At 31.1% G+C, this 27,595-nt stretch overlaps 3 protein-coding genes across 9 annotated transcripts; 1 reads left to right on the forward strand and 2 right to left on the reverse strand.

The window, feature by feature from the left end:
- Window positions 1-7,058: 7,058 nt before the first annotated feature.
- LOC103490730 (protein PAM68, chloroplastic) lies at window positions 7,059-8,784 on the reverse strand. Of its 2 annotated transcripts, none has more exons than XM_008450383.3 (2): window positions 8,520-8,724; window positions 7,059-7,757 (listed from the first exon to the last, which is right to left on the reverse strand). In XM_008450383.3, exons 1-2 carry the CDS (start codon window positions 8,586-8,588, stop codon window positions 7,176-7,178), a joined length of 651 nt encoding a protein of 216 aa, XP_008448605.1. In that variant the 5' UTR covers window positions 8,589-8,724; the 3' UTR covers window positions 7,059-7,175. The 2 variants fall into 2 exon arrangements, with proteins under 2 accessions (XP_008448605.1, XP_008448604.1); XM_008450382.3 differs by having other exon boundaries at window positions 7,156-7,760; window positions 8,520-8,784.
- LOC103490728 (uncharacterized) lies at window positions 8,520-13,390 on the reverse strand. Of its 6 annotated transcripts, none has more exons than XM_051086408.1 (4): window positions 13,144-13,358; window positions 12,141-12,571; window positions 10,703-11,191; window positions 8,520-8,815 (listed from the first exon to the last, which is right to left on the reverse strand). In XM_051086408.1, exons 2-3 carry the CDS (start codon window positions 12,485-12,487, stop codon window positions 10,714-10,716), a joined length of 825 nt encoding a protein of 274 aa, XP_050942365.1. In that variant the 5' UTR covers window positions 12,488-12,571; window positions 13,144-13,358; the 3' UTR covers window positions 8,520-8,815; window positions 10,703-10,713. The 6 variants fall into 6 exon arrangements, with proteins under 6 accessions (XP_050942365.1, XP_050942364.1, XP_050942363.1 ...); XM_051086407.1 differs by lacking the exon at window positions 8,520-8,815 and adding an exon at window positions 9,781-9,930 and having other exon boundaries at window positions 13,182-13,358; XM_051086406.1 differs by lacking the exon at window positions 8,520-8,815 and adding an exon at window positions 9,781-9,930.
- A 2,781-nt stretch (window positions 13,391-16,171) lies between these two features.
- Window positions 16,172-27,379, forward strand: LOC103490731 (protein ENHANCED DISEASE RESISTANCE 2). Its single transcript, XM_008450385.3, has 22 exons — window positions 16,172-16,846; window positions 17,062-17,136; window positions 18,089-18,142; window positions 18,497-18,562; window positions 18,960-19,063; window positions 19,371-19,438; window positions 19,524-19,640; window positions 19,775-19,815; window positions 19,911-20,011; window positions 20,995-21,090; window positions 21,773-21,837; window positions 21,919-21,990; window positions 22,106-22,261; window positions 23,145-23,380; window positions 23,523-23,562; window positions 23,657-23,811; window positions 23,905-24,006; window positions 24,431-24,475; window positions 24,568-24,708; window positions 25,333-25,428; window positions 25,590-25,691; window positions 27,134-27,379. Exons 1-22 carry the CDS (start codon window positions 16,706-16,708, stop codon window positions 27,242-27,244), a joined length of 2,184 nt encoding a protein of 727 aa, XP_008448607.1. The 5' UTR covers window positions 16,172-16,705; the 3' UTR covers window positions 27,245-27,379.
- The last annotated feature ends 216 nt before the right edge of the window (window positions 27,380-27,595 follow it).

Raw genomic sequence — 27,595 nt, forward strand, 5'->3', positions numbered from 1 at the left:
TCGATGTCTAAATATGTCTTTGTGTTAGTAACCTTCTTCAAATATTATAGAATCACACATCACCATCAAATTTTAGAAATTACAATATTAAAAAATATGTCAATTTTTATTTATTTTAGCACATATAACTCAATAATGAATAAATTAGTTGTCTCACTTAATCGTCGTCGTTTAATCATTTTTTTAACCGTAATACTAAAAAGGATATAAATATGGGTTTTTTATATTAAAAAAAGTATTTACACTCCGTAAAAGAAAATCACTACAAAACAAAATTGATTATGGATCGTAAATATTTTACCAGATAAAGTACTGAAAAATTATTTACACTCCATAAAAGAAAATCACTACTAAAAAGGATTAAGTGCAAAATAATGTCAAACGTTTTTATAGTAATCTCTAAAATGGTGAAAAATGAATTGATTTGAAGCAATTAAAGGAGGTCGATTTTTCATTCCACGAGATAGGTAGGTAGGTAGGGGGAAAATGATTGAGATTTTTGGTAGTCAATTTTAATGGATTCAAATTCAATGATTAAGAGAAAGATTATATATATATATGTGTGGGAATGTTAGGAGGGGGGAGGGAAAAAGAAAGAAAGTGAAATGAGAAGGACAAGGAAGCAAAGATGAAAAGAAAAGAAGAGAGAGAGAGAGATTAGACTACTTTTTAACGTTATGAATGTTGGGGGAAGCAGTTTTCATTAAGTTTGAAAAGTGATTATAAAGACATTAAGTGATCCCATTCTAAAGCAATCTCTCTCTCTCTCTCTCTCTAAATCTAAATCCATACTTCATCTTACTCTTTCCCTATTTCCAATGTTTGATTTGATTGCTTTTTGTTTTTTTTTATTAATATTATTGTTGTTGTTATTATTTTTTAACCTCTCTTTCTTTTCTTTAATTTTTGAAATTTAAATCAAATTCTTAATAAAATATTGATTTTACCTTTGAATATTCTTCCTAGTTTTTTTTTTGTTTGTTTGTTGTACAAGTTTTTGGTGCTTGTACATTGATCTTTCTTTGTCCTTTTGTTTTTTTAATTCTCTTAATAAAAAGTTATACTTTTGTCAAGAGAAAATTGTCAAAAATAAAACATTTAACAAAATATTTACATCTCGTAAAAAAATCAAGAATAATAAATTTTGTCGATTTTGTTCTATAGAATATAAATTTCTGAAAAAACATATTTTTAATTGAGAATTTAAATAAAGTTTTAATTGGTTAAATATATGTTTTCATCGAATAATATATATATATATATAGAGAGAGAGATTTCAAAATATTAAATTTTCTATCTTTGTATATTGAATAAATACAAGAAGGGGAAAAATGTAAATGAATTAATTTTAATCTTATCGAGTAAATGAATGATTGTTTGTATTTTTTGTGTGATTCTTTGTTGTCTAATTAATAGTTTTTGGGTTAGTTTAATCATAGTTAACTAATCTTAGTGTGTGTTACTTCTTCTGTGTGACTTGGCAAGAGGATCGAGAGTTTTGATCATTTCTCTGCATCGTAAACAACATCGAATTCGATGATGTATGAATGAGTGAGATTGAATTTTTTTTATTGGTCGTTGCAATAGAAATTCTCATTATGATTTGTAAGTGGATGCATACTTCGATTGAACTATTGAAACCATTGACTTCGTGATCTTCTTCTTCTCTTTTTCCTTACTCTATTTCGATTTACTGCTTTTACATTTCGATGGACAATCGTTTGATTTGACGGTTTTATCATTTATGATTAGATGTCTTGAATTTTAATATGTTTTATTTTTTTTCTTGAAGAATTATTATTGGCTTTAGTGATACAATGAGGGATGAGTCAAAATGGTAAATGTGATTAAATTATCTATTTGACCTATAAACTTTTAGTTTAGGTTTAATTTAGTCATCATGACTTAAAAGGCTTTAATTTAGTTTATTTGCATTTGACTTTAGTTTTTAATATAATTTTTATTATATTTTCTCAAATCTCAAAATTTATTATTTTTTATCATCAAGGTTATTATAATTTTTTATTTGTTTGACTAAAGTAGTAATAAAAAAAAAATGAATTTTTGTGGGTAGAAATGGTCTTGGACTATATAACAATCTTTTTTTCGACAATTTTTTTTTATTTATTAATTACTTAGTTAGACTTTTAAAATGATCGAGTGAGTATACACGTTAAAAAAAAATATTTATATGCGTTATAGGAATACAATCAAAGTTTATTTCCTTAAATATTATTATTAAATGAAAACTTATAAAACTTAAATAATATTGATATTGAAAATATAAACTCGTCCAACCTAATTTTTTTTAATTCAATATTGATTGGTTGATAGATTCAAGTCTCCTAGTGATCGAGAAAAATGCCCTTTTTTTCATCTAATCAACTATACTTACATTTATAGGCTACCATAAAACTTTAGGATAAATGATTTGATAGTTACAAACACAAACTTGTACACTATAGATGTGTGTATATATATATATATATATATATATATATTAAAGAATAACAACTTTTTATTTAAAAAGATTATTCAAGTATATGATTTGATTTTTTTTTATTTTTTATTTAAATTTCCTTCCACCAAGACCAAAATCTTTTCCATTATTTGTGATTTGACTTGGATTAATATATTTTTATTTTTTATTTTTTTTTTACAAAAAAAACTTTACATAGTTGCATTGATATTTTGAATGACATTCATAATCCAATGATTTTCAATTATGATTTCATTTATATGGATATTATTTAGTTATTTATTTCTCTTGTGGGAATAAACTATTTATTCAATCATCTTTTTTTCTTTTTTTTTTTTTTTTTTTTGGTTGGGCGACTATTTTAATGTACTATTTTGTCCTATAGTTACACGATTAAAACATGGTTGAAATTTTAATGTTAAAAAAAATTATTCTCCACTTTTTATTTCTTCTCCTAAAAGCATATCCAAATTTTATTTTATTAAAATGTCATTTTAGTCTTATAATATTAAATTTTATTTAATTCGAGCTTATTATTTTTAATTGTTTGGTTTTAATTATCGTATTATCAATAAATCTTAAATTTAATTAATCACACGAAATTAATTTTTACTAAAATTGATTAAATAATATTAATTCTTTTTATAGGCAAGGCAAACTAAAAAACATGAATATGTATTTTTTATATATATAATTCATAGTAAAATTGCTATAGATTGACCTACGAAAAAATAACGATGATCAAAAGTACAATCATCGGTAGTATTTTAATAATTTTTTATTACTTTTTGTAATATTATGCCACGAGTTTTTTTCTAATATATGTTACGAAGAGTTTTTTGATTTAACTAAGGTTAATTGTATTTAAAGTGAATTGAGATTTTGATCGAAGTTGAAAGCATAGTATTGTAAGATGATCACAAGAGATTGATGCAATTTTATTATTATAATACCTTATTCCAATTGGTTTCATATAATTTGTCTATAGTACATGTATTCTTCAATCATATTTAATGACTTCTCTTATTATTAGTACTGTTATATATGAATATATATATATATATATATATATATATATATATATATATATATCTGTGTGTGTGGATGTATTATATATTTCAAAATGTAATTACAAAATATGTACACATCGAGTATGACTACGTACGTAGCGTATCATATATTTTACTATGCCATAATTTAATTAACCACATCAACAACATCACTCGTTATATAAAAATTGTAATTCAAAATTTAAATTGAAAAGTTGTTAAACTAATAAAATATTTACGTTTCATAAAACGATGTATATAAAAATTATAATTCAAAATTTAAATCGAAAAGTTGTTAAACTAATAAAATATTTACGTTTCATAAAAAATCAAAGAAAAGTAGATTTTGACAATTTTTTTTACATAGTTTATTTGTTTTCCAGTTTTTTTGGCCTTCAAAATTCACAATAGAATTAAAAAATATATATATTAACGATTTAAGTTTCGACAACTAAATTTGTAATGAAGAATAACTTTTTACTGCATTATGTTAGAAGATAAATTTACAAGTTTCTATGTTAATTCAGAGTTTTTCTTTACAAAATTCCCCATGATTTTGACGTAATTAGAGGTGCAAATTAAGGGCTAATTAAATTTTGGTGAATAATAGAATCAAAATCAAGAAGGTATATAAAAAGTAAAAGTTAAAATTAAATATAAGTGTATATTCATTATTCAAAATTTCAAATTAAAAATGAAAATAAAAAGAGAAATAAATGTTTATTTTCCCGTTATATAAAAAGAAGAGAACAGCACGACTATACTGAAACTGAGCTGTGCGAATATGCAAAGCTTTAAACACTCTCATCCGTACACTTTAAAAACAAACAAATAAATAAACCGACCCCCCTCCCTCCCCCTCCCCCTCCCCCCTCTCTTTATATAAAAAGGATAAGGGAAGAGGGAGAGTCAATGAAATATGAATGGAGAAATGTATGATTTGTACAATCATTTCAAGTCAGAAATGCAGAGTGAACAATACAAAGCAAAGAGAGAAGAAGAACATTACACTTGAGAAGAAGTATTGTCCTTTTTTAATTTTTGCCCACTTAGCCCTCTTCTTCTGACAATTCCCATTTTAGGCCCACTTTCTATCATTCCATCCCATCAGCCCAACTAAATCCCCATTTTCTTTTTTACTCCAACCTAAATTTTTCTTTTTTTGGTTCGGTTCGGTTTTAATTTGGTACACGTTTAGATGCGATTTTAAAATTATGTGATTTTCAATAGAATGACTTAGCAAATTAGCTTCTATAAAATTATATTAAGAGCATGTTTAAATCATTAATGTTTTATTTTATTGTATGTTTACTAAAAGAGTATTACATTTTAGAGAGAAATATTAAAAGAGGAAAATGACAAGTCACTAAGATAGAGAAAAAAAAAAGTTAAAGAGTGTGATAAAAATAAAAAAAATTACGAGAGTAAAAAAAATTCAAAGGAGAGAGAAAAAGACGAGAGAGATGGAGAGTAAGACAAAAGTTAGACGAATAGGTAAATGATGGGTATTTAGAAACGTATAGTAAAAGATTTAGAAAAGACAATAATGTCTACAAAAAATAGAGTAAAGTAGGGAAGAAATGGGAAAACACGACTATGAAATTTATAGCAACATATGTGTATAGAAGTGTTAGCAAATAAGAAGTTTGTAGTGCGAATTCTCTCATGTTCGTTGTGTTAATAAGAACTTATAGGTAAAATAAAAGTGATTTTAGAAAGTGATACTCTCAAACGTGCTTCTAGTTCATGTATTTTAATATCTTCTTCCCATCACAAATCATTGTTATAAACTTCATTTTTGTAATGCTCATATATACACCGACTATATCTTCTTAAGATTATGTTGGTGCTTAAATCTCATTTGTATCGAACTAATTCTTTATGGGTCTCTAGCGGTTGTAATTGTCAACTTACTTTCTCCTTAATATAGTTTTGAGATACTTTGAGTTGACCTATGTAAAAGGTCCAAACATCTATATGATATCAATCGTATTGCACTTTAATACTTAAGTTATTACAAGGAGTACAAATTTAACAAAACAGAATAGGAGTAAGGTCGAGCCACTCTTTTGAGGTGGTCGTATGAACTATAATGAATCTCTCATCTAATACATGCCTTTGTTACAAACAAAGACAATATTAGAGACGTCTAATCCAAGTCTAATTTGGTTACTCATTTTTTAGAGGTATATGTGTGTGTGCGCGTGTCAACTCGATTGGTTGACAAAAATCTTGAAGCATTTACGTTTTTATCATTTATCTATACGAGAATTGGATATAAATTTTGCAACGATGTATTTGGAATCGTTCTTCTTCCCAGTCTCTTATCAAAAATCTCATTTTAGGCCCACTTTCTATCATTCCATCACATCAGCCCAACTAAATCTCATTCTCTTTTAGTTACATTCAAATATCTTAAATTACAAGAATTTTCTACTGTAGTGATTTTGAAATATGTACTTTGACAAAGTGATTTAGTTCTACAATTCTAAAATGATTTTAACAAAATTAGAAAATGTTATAGTTCTTAGGTTATAACAATATTTTATTTTGGTTAGAAAATAATAGAAAATAGAGGATGAGAAGAAAATAGTAAACAACAAAATTACAGAAAGAAATTTGAAATAGCAATATTATAGTTAATTTTGTGCGGACTATATTGAAGTTGGGACCAAACAACCCTAAAAGAGTAAAAAGATAAATTATGAGGTTGGAGGAAAAAAAGGGTTGGGAGAAAGTGGTAAAAATTTAAAGGAGATGAAAAAAAAAAGTTGATAGAAATTGTTGAAAATTCAAAGGAGAGGGATGGAGGGATAAATATTTTATAGTGAGAGAAAAAGTAGTTAGAAGGAGAGACAAAATGACAAACATTTTATAGCCAAAGGTAAAAATGTAGAAATAAGTCAATGACTATAACAATTTTTCAAAAAGTAAAAAAGAACAAAAAAAAGGTGAGATTGGATAAAATAGAAAAACAACAAATTTAGAACAATAACCACTTAGAAAGCTATTTTCCAATAAATATTTGAGCAGAAATCACTTCAAAATTCACATTGATTCATAAAGTAAAGTATTTATGAATCATGGTCAAATAACACTATGTTAAAATAAAGGGATATATTTTGCCGATATATTGATTTTCACTCTTGATTTTAAAAGAGTTTTTTTAAGGGATATTTTTAAAGATCCAATTGAATTTTATTAACGTTGAAGAACCTTTTAAACAAAAGTATTAAGGATCAATTTTGATTCAATAGAAAAAATGATTTTTCAAAAAGTCATTTTCAAAAAAAAAAAATGCTCTCGATGATTTTCTTAAAAAATATGCAATCGTTTTTTAACCAAAACAAAAAACATATTTATAAAACTATCTCTTTTAATTCGTTTACAAGCAACATTATTTGTCGTATAACTTCGTTTTAGTAAAACGAAATGAGAAAGGTTCGAACTACAAACTTATGACAATTATATGGGATGAAAATTTGAATAGAAGATTATTGCTGACTACCATTGAGTTAAGTTCAACTAGATGGACTACAAACTATCCTCGTTTTAGCTTCTCATATCACTTATAGAAAAGACCATAATATTTATACGAAAAGAACCAGAGAAAGAAAGAGAAAGAAAGAAGATAAAAGCCAATTCATCTATTTCTTATTAGATCCACCCCAAATGGACTGCCAAAAAACAGGCCAATTTTTCTGAGCTTCATTCCAACCCAATAAAGAGCCTTCCCTCATAGGATCCCAACTAGAGGACACAATCCCATAGCTAACTCCCAAAAGAGCTGAGCCAAAGAAGAAGAATGAGACTATGACTGGCACCCATGAGGGCACATCAATCTTCAGCCCAACTTTGAGGTAATAGAAGAATGGGAAGAACAATAGCCCTATAAACAATGGAATCCCCACCGTAAATCCCATTCTACTCATCATCCTATTTGTCACTACTTCTGGTATTACACCACCTTCCTCTTCCTCGTTGTCTTCCTCTTCCTCGTTGTCTTCCTCTTCATCTTCGTCATTGTCATCATCCTCCCTTCCTTCTCCTTTTGTTTTCTTCATCTTCTTCTTCCTTGGAGCTGGTCCGAATCCCTTCGGACGCCTCAATGTTGCATTTAAACTCGTGGGATGGTTCGTGCGAGTTTGGTTTTGGTTAATGGTTGGTCTAAAATTTGGAAAACAATTTCTTTCGTAGCTTTTTATATGGATTGAGAATTCACAATTTTTCTGCTGAGAAAATATAAATTTGTCTAGTAAACAACGTGAATCATCGAATCATTCCGAGTTTAACAAATATCAATCATGCTCAGTAAAAAATCTCACCACATTCATAGACTCCTTTTTATATATAACTTCTTAACAACATATTCAAACAAACCACACTTGTTTCCTTTGCCCACCCTCATAATTCTCGAACAACTATCCCAACTCCTGTTTTCTTCTTACAATCAATTGTTCTTCAAAACTATCCTAATTCCTATGTTCGTAAATCAATCGAAATGGAAAATCAATAGTTCTGATATTTAAAAAAAAAAAAAAAAAAAGTCCTTCGTCATCCTTCCATTTCAGTATAATTCAACATTCAAGTAGTTATCATCGAACTGAATCGATGAATCACGCTAGGTTTTACTGATACCAAGCCTAAATCCTAACTACTAATCAAAACTGAGATTCGATTGATGAATAGTTCAGATTAAAGAATCCTTCGTCTTCTTCCGTTTCATTATAATTCAAGCAGTAGTCATTGAAATGGATCAATGAATCGTTCTAGGTTTCACAAGTATCCCTGATAAAGTAAATCCTAAATCCTAACTCCTAATCTTTAAGAAACCGATTGTTGATTGATGAACTTATGGAAAATCCATTGACAAACAGTTCGGATTAAAGAATCCTTCATCGTTTAGGTATAATTTGAAGTAGTTATAGTAGAAAAGGTTGTTATAGAACTAAAAGAAATGTTGCAATCGGGAGGCGAAATGAGAAGAGTACCTTAATGCGGAGTAATGGAAGGTTTGAAGGCGCAAGAGGAAGGTTGAGAGATCCGGCAATGGCGGCCATGAAGGTTTGTCTATGAAACTGAAATACAGTCGACTCGTCTCTTACATTTTGTATTCACTATGCGAAGCAGGGACGGACGCCATGGATGAGAGCAGTGAAAGAGGATAAGGTTTTCATCAAAATTTCGCTTAGAATTGGCGGAAGATTGTTTGGGTTCCTAAAGCATTTGGCGGACCAATGTGGCTGCCCCACGTGTCAAGAGGAAAAACTCCAAATTTTGTGTGAATCTTTAGCAAAAAGCAATATATAACTATTCGTACGATAAATTTTAGGTTATACTTATCTTAATGCATAATTATTTTTTTCCTTGTCTTTTTTTCGTGAACTCTTAGAAGAAAACTCATCGTTGAATCAAATATACGACATATTAGAAGTTCATTATTAATAAGTAATACAATAATCATATGTTGTGCTACATTGTTTGTAAATTTATTATTACGAGCTACGATAAAACCTAAGTATTGAATAAGCTTCTTATCAAGTTTATTCTTATTGTTTTTAGAATCTATATAAATACTATTTCCGCTCGTAGTTATGATTATGTTATTTTGATCATCTAACCGTCACGATGATCCTTAAGTTTTCTACATTCAAATCAAAATTTAAACCTTCATTTGATTGATTTTTCAAATGTTGATTTATCAAAATAACAACTTCACTATGAAAACAAGACAAACGTTATGGTATCAAGACCATTTTAGCTTAAATGTTTAATTTCATAGTCAAATTTGAACCCAAAAATAAAATAAAATTCTATAATCAATAAAGTTGTTTGAAAAATAAATCATTCCTTACTTACCAATGCAAACGATTAAAATTATCTTTATCCATTCTACAATTAAATCACATATTCAATCGCTAAAAATTAAATTAGTAGTCAATTGAATACTTCAAACACAACTTTTATACTATTAAAATCTATTTGTAGAGTTCAAATTTTGAAAATGATAAAAGCGATTTTAACAAGTTTAAGGCCAAACACGCCATTAATCATAAAAGAAATTCGGTTTGATGGCCCGCAATGTTTTTTTGTCCTTTTCGATCCAACGAAATAGAACCCTTTTACACTTCACCTTAACATTCACTTAAGGTACATATGCTCTTTAGCTATGCTCGTGATGACAATCTCAAATATTTTTTAATGTCACTATTATGATAAATAATATTTGAAATTTTCCAAAAGAAACTATAATTTCCAATCAGTCACCCAAAAGAATAAAACTATAGACTATGTTTGCCATTGACACATGATTACACAAAAAGAACTTAAGCAACAATATCCTGCAAAGTCATTGGAGAATGAGCAGAAAGAACTATTTGCCTCAAAATATTACAAAGTGACCTGTAAAAGGACACACAACTACATCACTTTTCTTCTCCATCTCTTCATTTCCCTTTTCCTTTTTTTCTTTTTGGTCTCTTTTAATGTTTTCCAATGAATCATTCTTCAATTTAAAACTTTTAATTACAATAAAGTTGAAAAGAAAAATTAATAGCTTGAATGAGTCTTAGTGTGAGAGATTAGTGTGAGAGATTAAGGGACGTCGCTAAAATGTATTTGGAAGTGATTCTAAAATAGTTAGTCATTTTTGTCATTCTTAGAATTACTAGAGAAATATTTTAAAACATTCTAAATCAATTTTAATAGTATAAAAAATTTGTTTAAAGTGTAAAATCATTCGTTAAATTGATTTTAAATGTTGAATATGATAAGAGTAGAGTGATTTTGAATTTTCAACCAGACAAAAGTGATTTTAAAAATATCAAAGTATTTTAACGTGAAGTCAAAAGTATTTTAATGATAACCAGATAAATAGAAAGCGTTCAATAAAAAATCATATGATGGTTGATTTTACCTTCTCAAGAAATTTTTTAAAGTGCTTTCAAGTCAAAGCACTCAAGCCAAATGCACTTTGGATTTGTTTACTCACAAAGCATTCAAGTGTTAAAAAATAATAACAAAAAATAGCATGTTAAGCAGCACTCCAAATCATAACCGTGGCATGGATTTCTAAATGAAGCTAAAGATGTTTTACTTTTTATGTGTAAAGAAACAAACCTAGAAGTCGCCTAAAGAATCCTACAAAGAGATGAAATTTTGATGCAAGACATACCCGGAAACAATCTATTCTTGGATGGCATTCGAACTTCCAAGGTCGGATCGCCCGTACTTCGATGCTGCAAACCAGTAAACTCCGACGACCCCACCAAGGACTCCAATGACCATAGAAAAGAGCTGGAAATTTGCTAGGAGTTCACCTCTAACCTCACTATCTTTTGAATGACACATGACCATCATATCATCCTTAAGCTCACAACCATCAGGCATCATTGGACCATACAAAGTGAAGGCTGTTTGATAAAACCAAAGACCCTGGAGCGTAATGGCGATACCGCTGCACATGTCAACCGGAAAGCTGGTAGGTAAAATAGCTCCAGCAACCGTCGACAAAATGCAGAGCCCAATCAAGAGGACAAGGAGAATATGGTAATAACCCTCAAGGCCTTTGTGAGTAGTTGAGTGAAAGTAAAACAACAGATATTCGGCGCAGAATGCCGTGGCAGCAATCAGACAAAGCGCTTCGTCTGGTAGACGAACAAATCTAAACAGAAAGAGGTGAGAGTTGAATAATCAGCTCTTTTTCAAGAAAAAAAACTAGTAATTAAGATTTAAGATTAAAGATAGTAAAAGATAAACTGCACATATATTTAGAAACTGATAGTTAACAACTCAATTCAATATTTGAATACTAGATTAAAAGATTATGCAAATTAGACATGTCCCCTTCTGTACAATATAACCATTTATTTGTCCACATTTCACTTCAAATTCTGGACGATGATCTCCTACGAACTGAAAAATACTAGAAATCAGGACGAAAAAGGTGTCTTTTCAGCGAAGTTTGGGAATGGGCACAACTTAAAATATGATGTGGTAGAAATTGCTATTGCTCTCATCCCAGAACTTCCATCTTATATGATCTGTAGGCTATATCTTCATATCAATTACTTCCCATACATGTGTTACTTTACTAATATGTGAACTTGATTGTACGAAAACAGCACGAAAGGTATAAATCAGAACAGATCCTTCACAGACCTAAACTTTGAAATCTTCACCTTGAAACTATGATCACTTATTCAATTTCCTGATGTAAACAAACTACTGCAAGATCAAGAGCAAAAGTTCGTGAACTTTTAGTCAACCAATTCAGCAAAGATACATCTACACACGCCACGTTTGCTCGTCCTTGCCGGCTTAAATTCCTTCTTAAAAGAAAATCCTCATACTTTCCACCATCAATTTGATATGTCTTATCAAGTAATGACATATATCCAACATCATGTTTTTATTAAACCCACCACTCAACTCAGAAACTAAGTTATAGTCTGTTTAATCTGTTATGCACGTTTTCAAAGTACTTCACAAAACTAACTTAAGCAAAGTACTAAATTAACTAAACCGAACTGATCTAAACAAAAATAATAAGAAACTTTAATGAAAAAGTTAACACTCTCAAATGCTTTGTTCATGAAACAATAACGAATTACCTGGATTTTTCAGAGAGCAAAGCGATGACTCCAAAAATGAAGAACATGAGAAGCATCCCCGAATGTTCAAAGTTGTTCATATGCGAAGGGTTCAAAACTCCATTAACGAAGAACTTAAGATGGGTTGAATACAAAAGCTCAATACACAAATCAATGAAACCGCCAATAACAATAACATAAAGCTCTAAGTATTTGAGTTTTCCGTCGAAGCCAGGCATGGGATTCCACACACGAACACGAAACAAGCTAGGATTTAACACGTACCGAAGCAGAGCACTCCATACGTGCCAAACACCAACCAGAAGAAACAGCGTTCCTGGAAGAACATGGCCCTTAAAAGATCCCATATCTTCAAATCGCTTTTACCACTCTATTCCTCCGTGATCTTCACTTTTGTGATAACTTCTCCTCTTCTACCATTAAGCCAAATTCTGTTTTCCCTCCCAAAAAAAAAACACTTCCATTCAGTAAATCAACACGGGAACTTCCTCAACTCTTTTGAATAATTCGTGAAATGCTTCGTGAAAACAAGTAAAAGTACCAATAATTCTCGCAAAACACAGCAAGAACACAGTGCGTAAAAAGAAGAGCATTATTGAAACTAATAATTGAGGAAGAAGACAAATAAACCTATTTTTTGAAGGCAAAATAAGAAACGCTTTAGAAATCGATTCTTCTTAAAAAAAGATCGTCAGTCTTCCACTTCTTTGGTCAAAATCGAACAATTGAAAGCAACATCCAATATCGCAATGATGTATAAAAACGAAATAAAATAAATAAATAAAAAAACAGATCCACAGGTGAAACAAAACGGCCAAAGTAGAACAAAAAAAAAATCGAGCAGCTCAAATAACACAGCAGCCATGAAAAAACAGAAACAGAAAAGAGGAAACAGATTTCGTAATTCTGATGATAAAAATCAAGTGGAAATGGAAAAAGAAGAAGGGGAAACGGAAAATGATGGAATAATGAATTGGTAATGATAAGTGGGAAAAGCACTGACGATTGCATAATAAGGTGATTGAAAGGAGTCGATCCCACCATGCGAGGGGTTGTTTGTTGCAGAAGAAATCAGCCCTTTTGCGGTCCCCGAAAAAGGCTTTGGCACAAAGGGGGAGAGAGAGAGAAGAAGAGAGTGCTTGAAAGTGGCGTTGACGATGGCGGCAAGGTGAGGATCTGATTCCGGTCGGTTCCACCTTCTCAAACTTAACGAATTGCCCCAAAATACCATTTTAGAATTTTAGATTAAAGTTTTAAAATACTATTTTTAAAACATGGTGTCTCATATGCTAAATGTGGATTTAGTTTTTATTTACTTTTTGAATTTTAGTTTAGGTTAAAAATATGACAGAAAATGTTTGAATTCTTTCCGTTTTAAAATGTTATACTTTTGGTTTGTTTAGTATAGAGTTCAAAAGTATTAGATTTGTTATTATAGTTTGTGATTATAACAGTGAATCGGTTATAACTAGTTTTTGTTTCAATTTATATCCTGATCATTATAATCTAATGTTTGTGTGTATACTATTTTAACTTTGGTAAAAAAACAGTAATCCAGTAGAACATAAAGTAAAAGAGAGGACGAGTAAGGAATGGTAACATCTATAATGATTTTGAATGGTACCATTATAGTTTAAATAGTGATGTTATAATTAATAGTACCTTATAACACCAATAGATGCAATTTGAATTTTTATTATAATTGAAATTCTAATCATAGGGTGCGAGCTTTTATATAGCCCACTCTACCAACTTTAGGTTGGTAGCTCAAATACACTTTTAAAAGTGTTGCGATTTCATCCTTAAGATTTACGTATTGTTTACTTAATCAAATAAGTGAGCTATTTGACAATAAAATTTTGGTTACTTCATAAATTTAATTAAACTTAAACTTTAATATTTTATCGTAAAAAAAACTTTTTTTTTAGTACAATGAATGCATGTTGATGATTGATTGTTCAAATTCTAGAGATGGTGATCGTGTCAGTACTATTAAACTAAACTCATTTTAGCTGTTAACTTCTAATTTCAAGCTTCTAAAAATTGTTTCTTTGTGGCATTATTGTCTATTGTTGCTTAAAAAACCACTTATTGAATGTCGTGTGATTGAGTTGACAAATTTAATAGCACATTAAATCCATTTCATAACACACAAGAGATAAAACTTATCAGTAGTTTTGCGAACCTCCATACCTCCACGAGGGCTAAACTTTAGGATTGTATTAAACCAATACATAATATCTCCTCGCAATTAAAAAACATTACATATATTTCGCACGTAAAAATGTGAAAGTAATCATGCATCTATTATTCTATACTAACCTTTTTAAATACTAAGTTACAATATATAGGGACAAAAGTTTTGAAGTCACATAGAGTATTTTCTTTATCTCCTTTTTAATATATATATAACAAATCATTCATTCGCTTAATGAGTCAAATGTCCAATAAGCTACTTAAAAAGTCACCCTAATATATTAAATTTTAACTTCGGAAGTTTTATTTATCTAATGATAATTAATTATATTATATTATTTAAAAACAAGTTGTAATAAAAACATTTATTCATTTAAAAGTTAAAAATAAATGTAAGGGAAAATAAAGGATAATGTTGTAGTACATTTATTTTAGATGTTAATAGAACAATATTTTTGGAAAAGCTATAAATCAATAGACTAATAAAGTCGGTTAAGACAAATGCAACCAATTTAACCAAAAAAAAAAAAAATATCACCTAACTCTTCTTTTCCAAGTAAGTAAAGAAAAATATAGTAAGAGAAAGACAGATTGAATTTAGCAAGGATTACCACGTTTATCTCTCAACAAGTGTAACATGTGAAATGCTAATGAAGGGTAATTTTAAGAGTGAAAGGCATCGCTTTTGTACAAAAGTTAGGTCGAAAATTAGTCTAGTTGGTTTATACCGAGGAAAACTGACAATCGATGTTTAAGAACTGAACCGATTGGCTGCATGTCAGTTTCAGTCATTTGCTTTTCTTTGCATGTTTTTCCTTTTTTTTTTTTCGGCTTTAATGGCCCATTGGACGTCTTTAAGTATATACAACATTTACAAACTACATTTTTAATAAAATCGACCATTGAGTGCCAGTTCGACCAATTACGGCCGTTCGGGTGTCGATGCTCACCCTATGTCATTTGCGTATAGAAAAGTTTATAATGTGTAGATTGATATAAGTTTTATTTTAAGAGATTGGTATAACTTTGAATAGTTAAAATATTATATTGATCTTTGTACTTATTTAACTTTTTTAATACAAATTTAAGACGAAAGATTTGAATCTAGACCTTCTTCTTAAGTAAATATAAGTGCGATCGAGTTTTTGTTAGCTATTAGTCTTTGTATTTTGAAATTTGTTTAATTTTAACTTTTACAGATTCAATTTTAATCTATATACTCTCGTCAAATATTTTGTGCCTAATATTCGTTTATCGTCGATTATTCTTTATCTCGTTATCTATACCATTTCTACTATAAATTTTTTTGAAAATAATCCAAACCCTTTTGAAACCAACATTACACGTGTGAGGCACGTGATACACACCAAGACTTAAAATATATTTATGGTCCATAATGCCCTTGTTCGAGAACAACTAAACTAGGAAAATTTGAACATTGGAGGATAATATTTTGGTAAATTGACATTATGGTGGACTTTTCATCACCTTGATTGCCGGACTCTTCCTGCGAAAATCAATTTATTATTTATATTTCCAAAAAGAAAAATATTATTGTTTTATTTTTATTTTTTGTTTTTTGTTTTTGTATAAATAAAATAACAAAAGTTTTGTTTTTGTCTGAGCGGTCCCACAGGAAGCGAAATGCACCTTACAAAAAAGTAAACCCCCTCACCGGTCTCCACCTTGTTTTGAATATATTTGGATTTCGTCACGGCGCCAACTCCCTGTTATCATCACCCCACTATCTTCGTCACCGCCCAATAACTTCCATACACGTGTCAATCATCCTCCCACCACCCCCTCTTCCCTTTTTTCCACCTACGTGGGATCCCTCGCCCTTCATTTCATCAGAATCTTTACCCGCATTCCCAATCGTCCGATCTCTCTCCTCGCCCACCACTTCCGAGATGTCGCCGTTTGTCCGATCCCGGTGCTCCGACGGCTCCTCTACCCGCCCTACAGTTCCTCTCTAAAGTCAATTCTTCTTTTGTTTTGTTCTTTGAATTTCTCTCCTCCTTTTAAGGGAGAATGATTTGATTTGTTGCCTTTACTGCTAGACTCGAATTGCAAAAGTGAATTTGTGACGAATTTGGAATTGAGGTTGAGAATTTTGGAAGTTTCTGTCCTTGTCATGCCGGATGTCTGAATTTGCGTTTTCGATTGTTTGCTTCGGAAATTCTTGGCGTTGTGATGACCGATCAAGTCACTTGAGCTCTCACTGATGTTGTGGAAGCAAGGAAGCAAGTATTGTTTTCTGAGCTTCCGAGTTTGCAAGACTGTGCATACTCTATTTGATTATTCCGGATATTCATTTTTCTTGACCTGTGAGAGGTATTGATCTGGCGCCAATCAAGTTTGTTAAAGGTATGTCGTCGAAGGTTGTGTATGAAGGTTGGATGGTGCGTTATGGCCGGCGGAAGATCGGCAGGTCCTTCATTCACATGCGGTACTTCGTGCTTGAATCTCGGTTGCTTGCGTATTATAAGAAGAAGCCTCAGGATAATCAGGTAGGTATTGTGTGATTTAGTTCAGGATTTTCAACTTTTGGTGTTGTGTTGTGTATTTCTAGTGATGTTGTAGCATCTTCGTATAAGATATAACTATGCACGAAGGGCTAAATTGCGTCAAATGCATGTGTAATTTCTATCTGCATTCTTACTCTTTTCGTTTTTTTGATCGAAATGCATTTCTTACGTGCCTGCTTTTTGATCTTTCGACTCAGGTTCCAATTAAGACCATGCTAATAGATGGAAACTGTAGAGTGGAGGATCGTGGCTTGAAGACGCACCATGGACATGTTAGTTGTTATTTCTACTTCTAATTTTTCTTTCTTTAGCAACATGTTGTCTTCTGATTCCGAGTATGAAAGCTATTTTTCTGCTTAAGCGGAAGCGAACAGTCTATTCAAGACTTAGAATGTAGCCAACTTATCTGTTGCAACAAGTGGCCCCTACTGCATTGGTAGGATTTGTTGCAACCAAGGATTAAATATCTTCGTTGTTTCTGTTTCGTATTTTCTTGTGAGGAGGAGGTTCCAATTGTTTGTAGTTTGGTCTCCTCAACGAGTGAACTATTCTATAGTGGATTTGTTCATAAATAGCCTCAAGGACTGATCATGGCGATCAAAAAAGTCCACAGTGCCTCCAAAAGAGAGAGAGAGAGAGAGCATCGGGATGATTCATTAACCTTTTGCCACTGGTTGAGGTTCTAGTTCGTGCTTTTTTACTCTTTTATGTAAATTTTTTGAATGCATTTCCAATCTTAATTATTCAAGGCAGTGTATGAGGCCTATAATATTCTCATTTTCTAGTGAATGAAGGCAAGATATGGTCACCTCTTCTTATTGCTGGTATGGCCTGGCAGTTTAGGTTTGATCTTTAGGGGTTGTAGTGTCGGAAAATCCTGTGATATAATAATTTTCCTTTTGAAGTAGATATTTAATCAATCTAGTCCGTGAGAGTATGTCTCAACTTTTTTCTTCTATTTTCTAAATGCTTGTTTACTTTCTGTTCTTTCTTTTTCATAATATATTCCAATTTTCAATTAGTAACATTCTTAAGCTTGTTGGCTGAGTTCAGACAAATATGCTTATTTCATATCAAATGATCAACCGTTAAGATTTTTGTTTCATGTATCTTGATTTCTTATCCTCTTAATTTTGTATTTCATAAGTGTGAATAATGGTGCTAACACTCCTTACTTGTGTATTACTTAATGATCTATTTCAATTCTCATTTTTGATGTTGTAGATGGTTTATGTCTTGTCTGTTTACAACAAGAAAGAGAAGTACCATCGAATTACGGTTTGTCCTACTTCCAATCACTTGATTGATCAAGATTGTATGATTTTTGCACATCTTTTATCTTAACATTGATAATTTACATACGAATAAATTAAGCCACTGGTCTTTTCTCATACTTTATTTTATATGGTCATCCATTTTCTTCAATTATAATTGATGTTTTGTAGATAGGTAACATGAGTAAAATTTCCATGTTGCTCTGTATCTTTTGGGCGTCCCGTTTTCTATATTTCACAGTTTATTCTTTTCATAATGATGAGGAACTTTTACTGGACTGGACATACTATGGGATGGCCTGATGTGTATTAGATACCTCAATGGATGCACTGATTTTAATTAGCATTTGATTTGCAGATGGCGGCCTTCAATATCCAAGAAGCATTACTATGGAAGGAGAAAATAGAACTTGTCATTGATCTGGTAGTTCTCAGATTTCCTTTACTAGTTTTCCTTTACTATGGGGTGGCAGTGCCTTTGTAAGTTTATAGTCATAGTCTTTGGCTTTTTGAATAATTAAAAATTGATTGTTTCCCATATAAAAACCTCATTAATGAAGAAGAACATATTAGTATCGAACAGTTATTCTCCTCATGTTAGTAGTAACATTCCCCTACATTATTTTATGTGTCTTGGATATTACCTTCCGTCACATCAGCTTATTTTATTTTAGGTTTTTATAATGGGTTCTGTCTCTTCTGGGTGTTGGTTTTCTTCATATCCATCATTTACCCCTTGAGTAAACATTCATACTCGTTTCTTTGATTACTACATATTATGAATTGATGACTTAAATCTCCTTTGCATGTGGAAATGTCAGCACCAAGGCTCACAAGTTCCGAATGGGAACAAATTTGTATCTTTTGAATATAAATCTGGGATGGATAATGGGAGGACTGCTTCCTCCTCAGATCATGAAAGTCAGTGAGTACATTTTCCCTCAATTCGTATCTAGATATCCTGCAAAAATATTTACCTGGAGATATGTAATTAGAGTACTTATGTTTGGTACTTACAGCATTCATTCCTCAATTTGTATCTAAACTTGCTTTTTGATATTTTCTACTACATTTTTTACTGTGTTTTAATAACCTATAAGGATTAGTTGAATATTATTCTTATAAAAATGTTCCTCTTGCCCTTTTGAAACATATTACCAGTTATATGTCTACTTTCTGCTCGATGCACAATTTTGTGAGACATAACTTTTTTGTTTCTGTAACATTAACAGGATCAGTGCACAGGAGGATGAGGATGATGCTCATCCAAATTTACTCAGAAGGACAACCATTGGAAATGGTTTGTAAATTATAATTTTCCTTCTCACCTTTCTTCTCTCTTTTAACTCAATTATTTAAATTTATTACCATATAATGTATGGCAGGACCTCCAGAGTCAGTGTTTGACTGGACAAGGGAAATAGGATCAGATTTTTCAAATCAAAATGCCAATAGTCAAGCTTTTTCAAGGAAGCATTGGCGTCTAGTTCAGTGCCAAAATGGTTAGCTATTTATTATTAATTTTTTAATCTTTGTTCTAGCCTGGATAACAAAGATAGAATAATAGAAAGTTGCTTGGATAACTGCATTCATACTTTTGTATTTGTGGTGGTTTTCTCAATCTTGTTATTGGCAGGACTTCGCATCTTTGAAGAGCTTGTAGAGGTTGACTACCTTGTAAGTTTTTTCTCTTTGTTTATACACATGAATAGGTTAATCTTGTCATTGATAAGTTCTTGGTGTAAACGTTCACATACCAATTCTCTTTGTAGCCAAGGAGCTATAGTAGGGCAATGAAAGCTGTTGGTGTAGTGGAGGCTACTTGTGAGCAAATCTTTGAACTTGTCATGAGCATGGATGGAACACGGTTTGAGTAGGTGTTTCCCTTGTCAATTTGAGACACTTGTAGACTTAGTTTAATAATTTATTTTCATTAATATTTATGGACATTCTTTTAAAATTGATTATACATGAAATCATTAAGGGGGTGTTTTGGTCAAGGCTTTGAGGAAGTAGAAGTCGGGAAGTGAGAAGTTGTGAACTCTACTCTTTGTTTGGCCAAAGGAGTTTGTGGTCCCACAACTAAAAACTTCAATTTTTTTGCCTTATTAAGGCCTTACACTGTAGACCCAAGAGTACATAACTCTGAAGATTACACAACTCCTTGGAGTTAGCAACTCGAATCCTTGTCCTCATACACCATTATCTAACAAAAAAGGAAAAAAAAAAATGAAAACTATGCAGAAGAAATGGAATTCAGATTTGAGATGCTTATTCAAGTTCAGCTTGATATGCAATTAGGGCCCATGCAAACAAGATCTGTTAACCTCATTTATACGATTGGAACTAGAGGATTAAATTAGAAATTACGAAATAGTTAAACAAGAAATAGCATAAACTAATAAAGTAACCCAAGTAATTCTAGGCACTTGGGATACAACCCTAGAATAAATTCAAGCCCAAACAACTGAAGTGCTTCCCTCACTCCTTCTCACTCAATCTATAAACCACCTTTTCCAGACAAACTTTTTAGTTAATAATTATTATTTCCTTAATACCTAAAAATATTATGCTAATAGTATTCCCAACGTATTGCATTATTGAATATGGGCCAGAAAATTTTAGGTTCCTTGATTACAACCCAGCAATTTTGGGCAAGGAAAATGCCACATTGGACTTCCTTCAATGCACCATTACGTATCCATGCCTTTGAAACATTAATTTCAAGATCCAGAAGTACTTGTTTTTCTGAATAATCATGACGTTATTACTTGTGATTTTATTCCTGAATTGCAATTTCCTGCTGCCTATTTCAAATGTTTAAGCTCCTTAAAGTTTTATTTATGGATTTGTTAGGTGGGATTGCAGTTTCCAGTATGGTAGCTTGGTTGAAGAGGTGGACGGTCATACGGCAATACTCTACCATAGGCTACAGCTAGACTGGTTTCCGATGTAATGTGCTTTACCAAAAGTGATTTCTGCATTTCCACATATCAGAAAAAAGCTGCTAACTATTTCTCAATTTTGCATTCAAAAATTTCACATGCATAATTACCATCACATGCGTACAAAAAATTTTAACTGGCACTTTTAAATCCTCCAACGATACTCATTTTACAATGTGGTTTATTTGGGTGCTACATCGTTATTCTTTCTTTTCATTATTACCTATGCACTTAAGCATCTTTTGTTACTTCATTTTTTCTTGTATGTTTCTCAAATAAATCTGATACCTATATGGAACGTATTCAAATACTTTTGCCAAAACTGATCAATTGTGTTACATAGGGATTAAAATAAGTGACATATGATGAAAAAATCAAACTTACAAAATTACATTTTCAATCCAGGAATATTTGGTATTTCTGGTTCATTTTCAATCAATTTCGATTGCAACATTTCATGTCCTTTATTGATTGCAATTTTGATCGAAACATTTCATGTCATTTTCTATCCAACATATTATAATAAAAACATTTTCAATCAATTTTGATTGCAAAACTTCTCTGTATTATATGCTCTTTACTTTGTTTTATGAGAGTAATCGTTTTTATTATAATATGTTGGAATTGGTGTAAAGTTGTCTCTCTTGGTGCTCCCATTTTCCTATTGTCATCTTCCCATGCTGTTACAGGTTTGTATGGCCTCGTGACCTATGCTATGTGCGCTATTGGCGCCGCAATGATGATGGAAATTATGGTTAGTGTTTTGATTATAAACTCTCTTTTGTTGTTCTGACTGGTGATAAATTACTCTCCTCTTCCCCTTGCTTTTATGCAGTGGTATTATTTCGCTCAAGGGAGCATGAGAACTGTGGTCCACAACCAGGGTATGTGCGGGCCCATATTGAGAGTGAGTTATCAAACACTTGCATTTTAGGACTGAAATTTTGAGGAACAAAGCTATTTGATAATGAGTTTATACATGCCATCTCAAGTATCTCTTTACTTTTTCCTGATTTTCGAAGGTGGAGGATTCAACATTTCACCTCTCAAACCTCGAAATGGGAAGCCTAGAACTCAGGTGCAGCATCTCATGCAAATTGATTTGAAAGGATGGGGTGTGGGCTATCTGTCATCGTTTCAGCAACATTGTCTCTTGCAAATGCTAAATAGTGTTGCTGGTAGGTTGTTCTTCTAGCTCTTGCCACGCACAAGCAATTTGTAAAATTGCATTATTACAACTTCAATGTTTGTTTGTACAGCTGTCGTGAATTGTTCTTCTCTTCTTTCTGAAAGTTTTCTAAGAGAAGGAAAATAAGGGATTTAAAAGGAAGAGTGAAATGAAGGATGAAGAAATGAGATTATGTGCTAAGATTTGGCGATGGCTTTCGACTTCAAAACAGTTTTTCCTTTTTTTACTTTATGATTGGGACTGGGGATGGTCTTTGAGAACCGGAAATTTGAGGAATTTGGTTATGATATTTTCTTTCATTATGGTTCATTCATAAGTGGATGAAAGCCATTATTGAGTGTTATTTCTGGCAATATTATCTGATGGATGTGGGAAAAAAGAAACAGTAGAACTTTAAAGACAAGTGCTTACTAAGTTTTTATACCTAGCTGAAAGTTAATCTTATGTACTTGTTATGATGTCTTTTTGTTGCTGGTTTTGGCAATAATTTTCTGCTTTGTGTTTGACACAATTGCCTTGCTGTATGTAATGATTGGGAGGGTTTTATCAGGATGGGAGGCCTTTTTTTTAGTAGCCTCCCTTTTTTGTGGGCTTGTTTTTTTGGGTGTTCGTGTATTCATTCATTTTTTCTCAATGAAAGGTTGTTTTTCATTTTTAAAAAAGGGCCATATCTTTCTTTCTGCTCAGATATAAAGTGGTTGTATAATGCTGTAGAAGTTGCAAATTCTAAATTCCATCATGTCCTTAGAGCTTCTTCCCATTTTCATTTCAAATTTATGCGAAATTGTAGTGCTAATCGGTGCTATATTTCTTTATTGAAATCATACAGTCATCTCTTATTTATTTATTTATTGTTTTCCTTCATATGATAGGGCTGCGCGAATGGTTTGCACAAACAGATGAAAGAACTGCTCCTCCGAGAATACCAGTTATGGTAAATATGGCTTCAGCTACAGTTTCATCACAGAAGAGCCTAAAAACCCAGGGGTCCAGCGTTCATGCTAGTTCTTCTATTGACCAAATGAATGCTGCAAATAGAAATTCTGTGATGTTGGATGAATACTCGGACGAAGATGAAGAATATCAAATACCTGAGTGTGAACAAGAGGTACAAGTTTCAATGACATTCATTGTGGCTTTCTTTTTCTAATATATAAATAAGGATAATAACATTTTTCTTTTATTATTACTATTACTATAGTTATTATTTAGCACATTTTCCACCTTGTAACAAGTTTTTAAATTTTCAGGTGTACCCAAATGAGCAGGAGAATGATATCAAAAGAATAGGTAAATTTTTATATATACTCTAGTATTCTTATGATATTTCAGATAAATAATTGTTTAGTAGTGCTGATTTAATGTAATATGTTGGTGATATAAGCTGTGGAAGAGGAATCAACAGATCCAATTGATTTATCCAGTTTCTCGGGAAATATAAGACGGGACGATCGTGATGGTTCTCGAGACTGCTGGAGAATTTCTGATGGGAACAATTTCAGAGTTCGTAGCAAGACCTTTTGTTTCGATAAGACTAAGGTACTTTAACCTTTTCCTGTTGCTTACTAAGAGGATATTGTTCTGGATCTGTTTTTAGAGCACTTATGTTTGTGCTTAATGTTGTGTTTAAAGATTCCGGCTGGGAAGCATTTAATGGATCTGGTTGCTGTTGATTGGTTGAAGGACACGAAAAGAATGGACCATGTTGCCAGGCGTCAAGGCTGCGCAGCTCAAGTAAGTTCTTAGTTGTAATAAATCAGTTGTTTATTTGATGTTTTACTAGTTTGTCAATCTCACTACCTTGGTAAACCTACCAAATTATATAAATTTTACGACTTCACAAATTAAACAAAAGGCTATGCCAACTTTAGCTTCTAAAACCTAATTGTTATTCGCACCATCCGATTATAAAGTACTCAATTTCAGTCTCTAGGTTATGTTAACTTCAATCTAGGTTATGTTATACAAACCTTGGTTTTCTTGTCTTTTATAGACTGCCCTCTCCAAGATTATAAGTAGTAATCGTTACGGCAAGCCGACAAGATACCCTATCGTTCATTTTTTTCTCTCTGTTAAATAGACTTGAAAGTTCATTATCACTTTTATTTTTCCTAATGTTTGTTGGGCTAAACTTTCCACACTTTGTTTATTTCTTTAGGTCGCTTCAGAGAAAGGTCTTTTCTCTATCGTCATGAATGTGCAAGTAAGTTCTTTGTTCCATTTGGAATTCAAAAAGGAAACTGAATGTATGGTGTACTCTGAGTTCTGACGGTCGAGATAATGGTCTTTGTTTAGGTACCTGGTTCGACGCACTACAGCATGATATTTTATTTTGTGACGAAGGAACTAATTCCTGGATCTCTTTTGCAACGTTTTGTTGACGGCGATGATGAGTTTCGCAACAGTAGGTTAAAACTCATTCCATCAGTTCCCAAGGTATCTCTAGATTCTAGTTGATCTTCATTAAGTAATGCATAGGTTCAAGTTTTATATTTTCATGGAATTTAGTCCCCAAGAGTTTGGTTGCTTCTAAATTCTAAGTTTCTAAGTGATTTTTGCTTTTTAGGTATTTCAAAATCATTTTGTTATTATGAAAATTTAGAAATATATACACATACATACATATATATACACATACATACATATATATACACATACATATATATATATATATATGTATGTATGTATGTATGTATGTATATTTTCAACCGGCTAAAAACACTTTTTACCCATCAAAATAATCTCACTCACATTTTATTTCATCTTTACTAATCTGTATAACATAAACTCATTTTAATTCTTTAAAAATAAAAATGGAGGTGGTCTATATCTCTAATTTTCCATTAAAACTGCAAATGGATTAAGTACTTGGTTTAAAACCATCATCAACTTCTATCAAAGACGCTATTTTTATTTTTATCTTGTTGGAATAAAAATTAACTTAGATACTATTTTAATGCAATTGGTGTTGTATTTGATTTTTATTATTATCAATGTTTTATAAGAATCTAGTTTTGGATTTTCTTTTATTAAAAAGAAATGTATGAAATACGATGGCAGGGTTCATGGATTGTTCGCCAAAGTGTTGGAAGTACGCCATGCTTATTGGGAAAAGCAGTGGATTGCAACTATATTCGAGGGCCCAAGTATTTAGAGGTACAAACCCCATGAAATACTCTTCCAACTTTCCTTTGGTTTTTGTCTAACATTAACATATTCAATCAATAGAGAGGGAAGACGCTCGTCTCTTTGATCTCGATCTCGACCTCACAAGCTTTGTGATAATTTTTATAAGCGATCTTTTATTATTTGTGTAGGTCGATGTTGATATCGGCTCTTCGACGGTTGCTAATGGAGTTCTGGGACTTGTTATTGGTGTAATTACAACATTGGTGGTTGACATGGCTTTCCTTATACAGGTTTGTTTTCAAGCCTTTTTGCATCATTGTCTTCACCAATTTCGTTTCTTTTGCTGCATTATATTTTATTATTTATTTATTATTAACAACGTGTCATTTATTAACAATTTTTTGTTTTTTAAAAAAATAAAACGAAACACGACGTGTTTTATTATATATAAAAAAATGTTTATTAGCGATCCTTTTTACCGTCCGTGCAATAATTTGAAAACAATAAACATTTTCTTTCAAGAAAAAGATCAAAATATTATCGTTATATTTATATTTATAAAATTTTAGAGCGAGTGACTAAAATTTTTGAAGAGAAGATTATGAATTAGAGCGTGAAAGAAGAAGTTAAAAGTTGGAACAGAGAGAACTATAGATATGTTAGAGATGATAAGGAAATAAGAAGTTTTTAGGGGAAAATTTTAGAGAGAGAAAAAGTTAAAAAGAGTGGGATTAAGGTCTCGACATAAGTGGGCGGTTGAGAGATGTTTATAGAGAATTAGAGATAGTGACGGAGATGAGAGGAAAATGCGTCAGGAAGAAGAATAAAAGTATATTAGAACGTTTCGGATAGAAATTATATATATATATATATAGTGACCGATTTTAGGGATTATTGTTACAACTGAGATATGTGGAGAGAAAAAAGTTAGAATTTGGATGGGAAAAATGGTACATATTTTGTAATTTTAAAATGACTTAAATCATTTTCTCTTATATTTGAAATTTTCTTTAATGTTTGATTTTATAGTTATAGATTCAATTCCCATTTCATTAAATTTTAATATTAAACGTTCAGGTCCCGTTTTCAACCATTTTGGTTTTGGTCTTTAAAAATTTTCCCCGTTTTATTTCATTTTCTTACCTTTTTTTTTTTTAATCAATTTTAGATACGATAATGACATTCTTAACCAAATTCTAAAAACCGAAAATTACTTTGTAAAATTTTATTTGGATAAAAAAGTAGATACAAAAGGAAGATTTTTTTTTTTGGAATAGAAAGCTGAAGCGAGAAATTTAGAAGTTGAAGATTAGGGTTTAGGGTTTATATAGGATTAATTTTCAAAAATCAGTAATCAACATTATTAAGGCTTTATTGATTTTTGTTTTATTTTTTTTAAAGTGTGTAAATAGACACTATTTTTACCTTTTAATTTTTTATTTTTTTTTAACCTTACTTTTTACCGAAGGTTTAAAAAACTAACCCTAGTTTTGAAAACCAAATAAAGTAAATTTAACAAAGAACTCAACCATTTGGATGCAAATCATTGTATGAAATGGAGAGAAAATATGCATAATTTCAAAAACAGAAAAACAGATAATATGCTTAAAGTCATGTTTGGAGTGATTTGAAATAATAGATAAAAGTAAAATAATTCATAATTAAAGTAAAAAAGTGATTAAAAGGAAAAGAATTAATTGGTGTTTGTGGGGGCATGTTTAAAAAAATGTAGGCAAATACAACAGAAGAATTACCGGAGCGATTAATTGGAGCAGTGCGAGTATCTCACATTCAGCTCTCCTCTGCCATACCCTCAAATCTAGACTCTTATCCATCTGATTGAATTTATTATGCATTCTTATTTTTCTTCTTTCTTCCTTCTACACACTCTTCTCTCCACTCCTTCAATTGTTTTCTTCTTCTCCACAAACCTCCATTTATAGGCTTTGTTTCATATATATATATATATATTTTTTTCTCCATATATATTGAAAAAAAAAATTAGCAAATAGAAAATAGAGAGAGAAACAAAAGGGCTAGTGGCTGCTCTTATCTTCCATTACCTTTCTAGATAAAGGCTGGGTTTTTCACTTATTAGGAACTAGAATCGTTTTGGTTTATTGCTGAAAGGAATTGAAGTTAGGAAGAAGAATACAAGAGAACAAAAAAAAAAAAAAAAAAAAAAAATCCTTTT

This window comes from Cucumis melo, chromosome 6, assembly GCF_025177605.1.
Source record: "Cucumis melo cultivar AY chromosome 6, USDA_Cmelo_AY_1.0, whole genome shotgun sequence".
NCBI classification, from domain to species: Eukaryota; Viridiplantae; Streptophyta; class Magnoliopsida; order Cucurbitales; family Cucurbitaceae; genus Cucumis; species Cucumis melo.

Coding starts and splice junctions, on each gene's coding strand:
- LOC103490730 (XM_008450382.3), bottom strand. CDS start 8,588: ATGGCCGCCATTGCCGGATCTCTCAACCTTCCTCTTGCGCCTTCAAAC. Junction 7,761..8,519: donor TTCCATTACTCCGCATTAAG/GTACTCTTCTCA, acceptor ATATTTTCTCAG/CAGAAAAATTGTGAATTCTC.
- LOC103490728 (XM_051086408.1), bottom strand. CDS start 12,487: ATGGGATCTTTTAAGGGCCATGTTCTTCCAGGAACGCTGTTTCTTCTG. Junction 11,192..12,140: donor TTGCTCTCTGAAAAATCCAG/GTAATTCGTTAT, acceptor CTTTCTGTTTAG/ATTTGTTCGTCTACCAGACG.
- LOC103490731 (XM_008450385.3), top strand. CDS start 16,706: ATGTCGTCGAAGGTTGTGTATGAAGGTTGGATGGTGCGTTATGGCCGG. Junction 21,991..22,105: donor TGTGCGGGCCCATATTGAGA/GTGAGTTATCAA, acceptor TGATTTTCGAAG/GTGGAGGATTCAACATTTCA. Junction 24,476..24,567: donor CTATCGTCATGAATGTGCAA/GTAAGTTCTTTG, acceptor GTCTTTGTTTAG/GTACCTGGTTCGACGCACTA.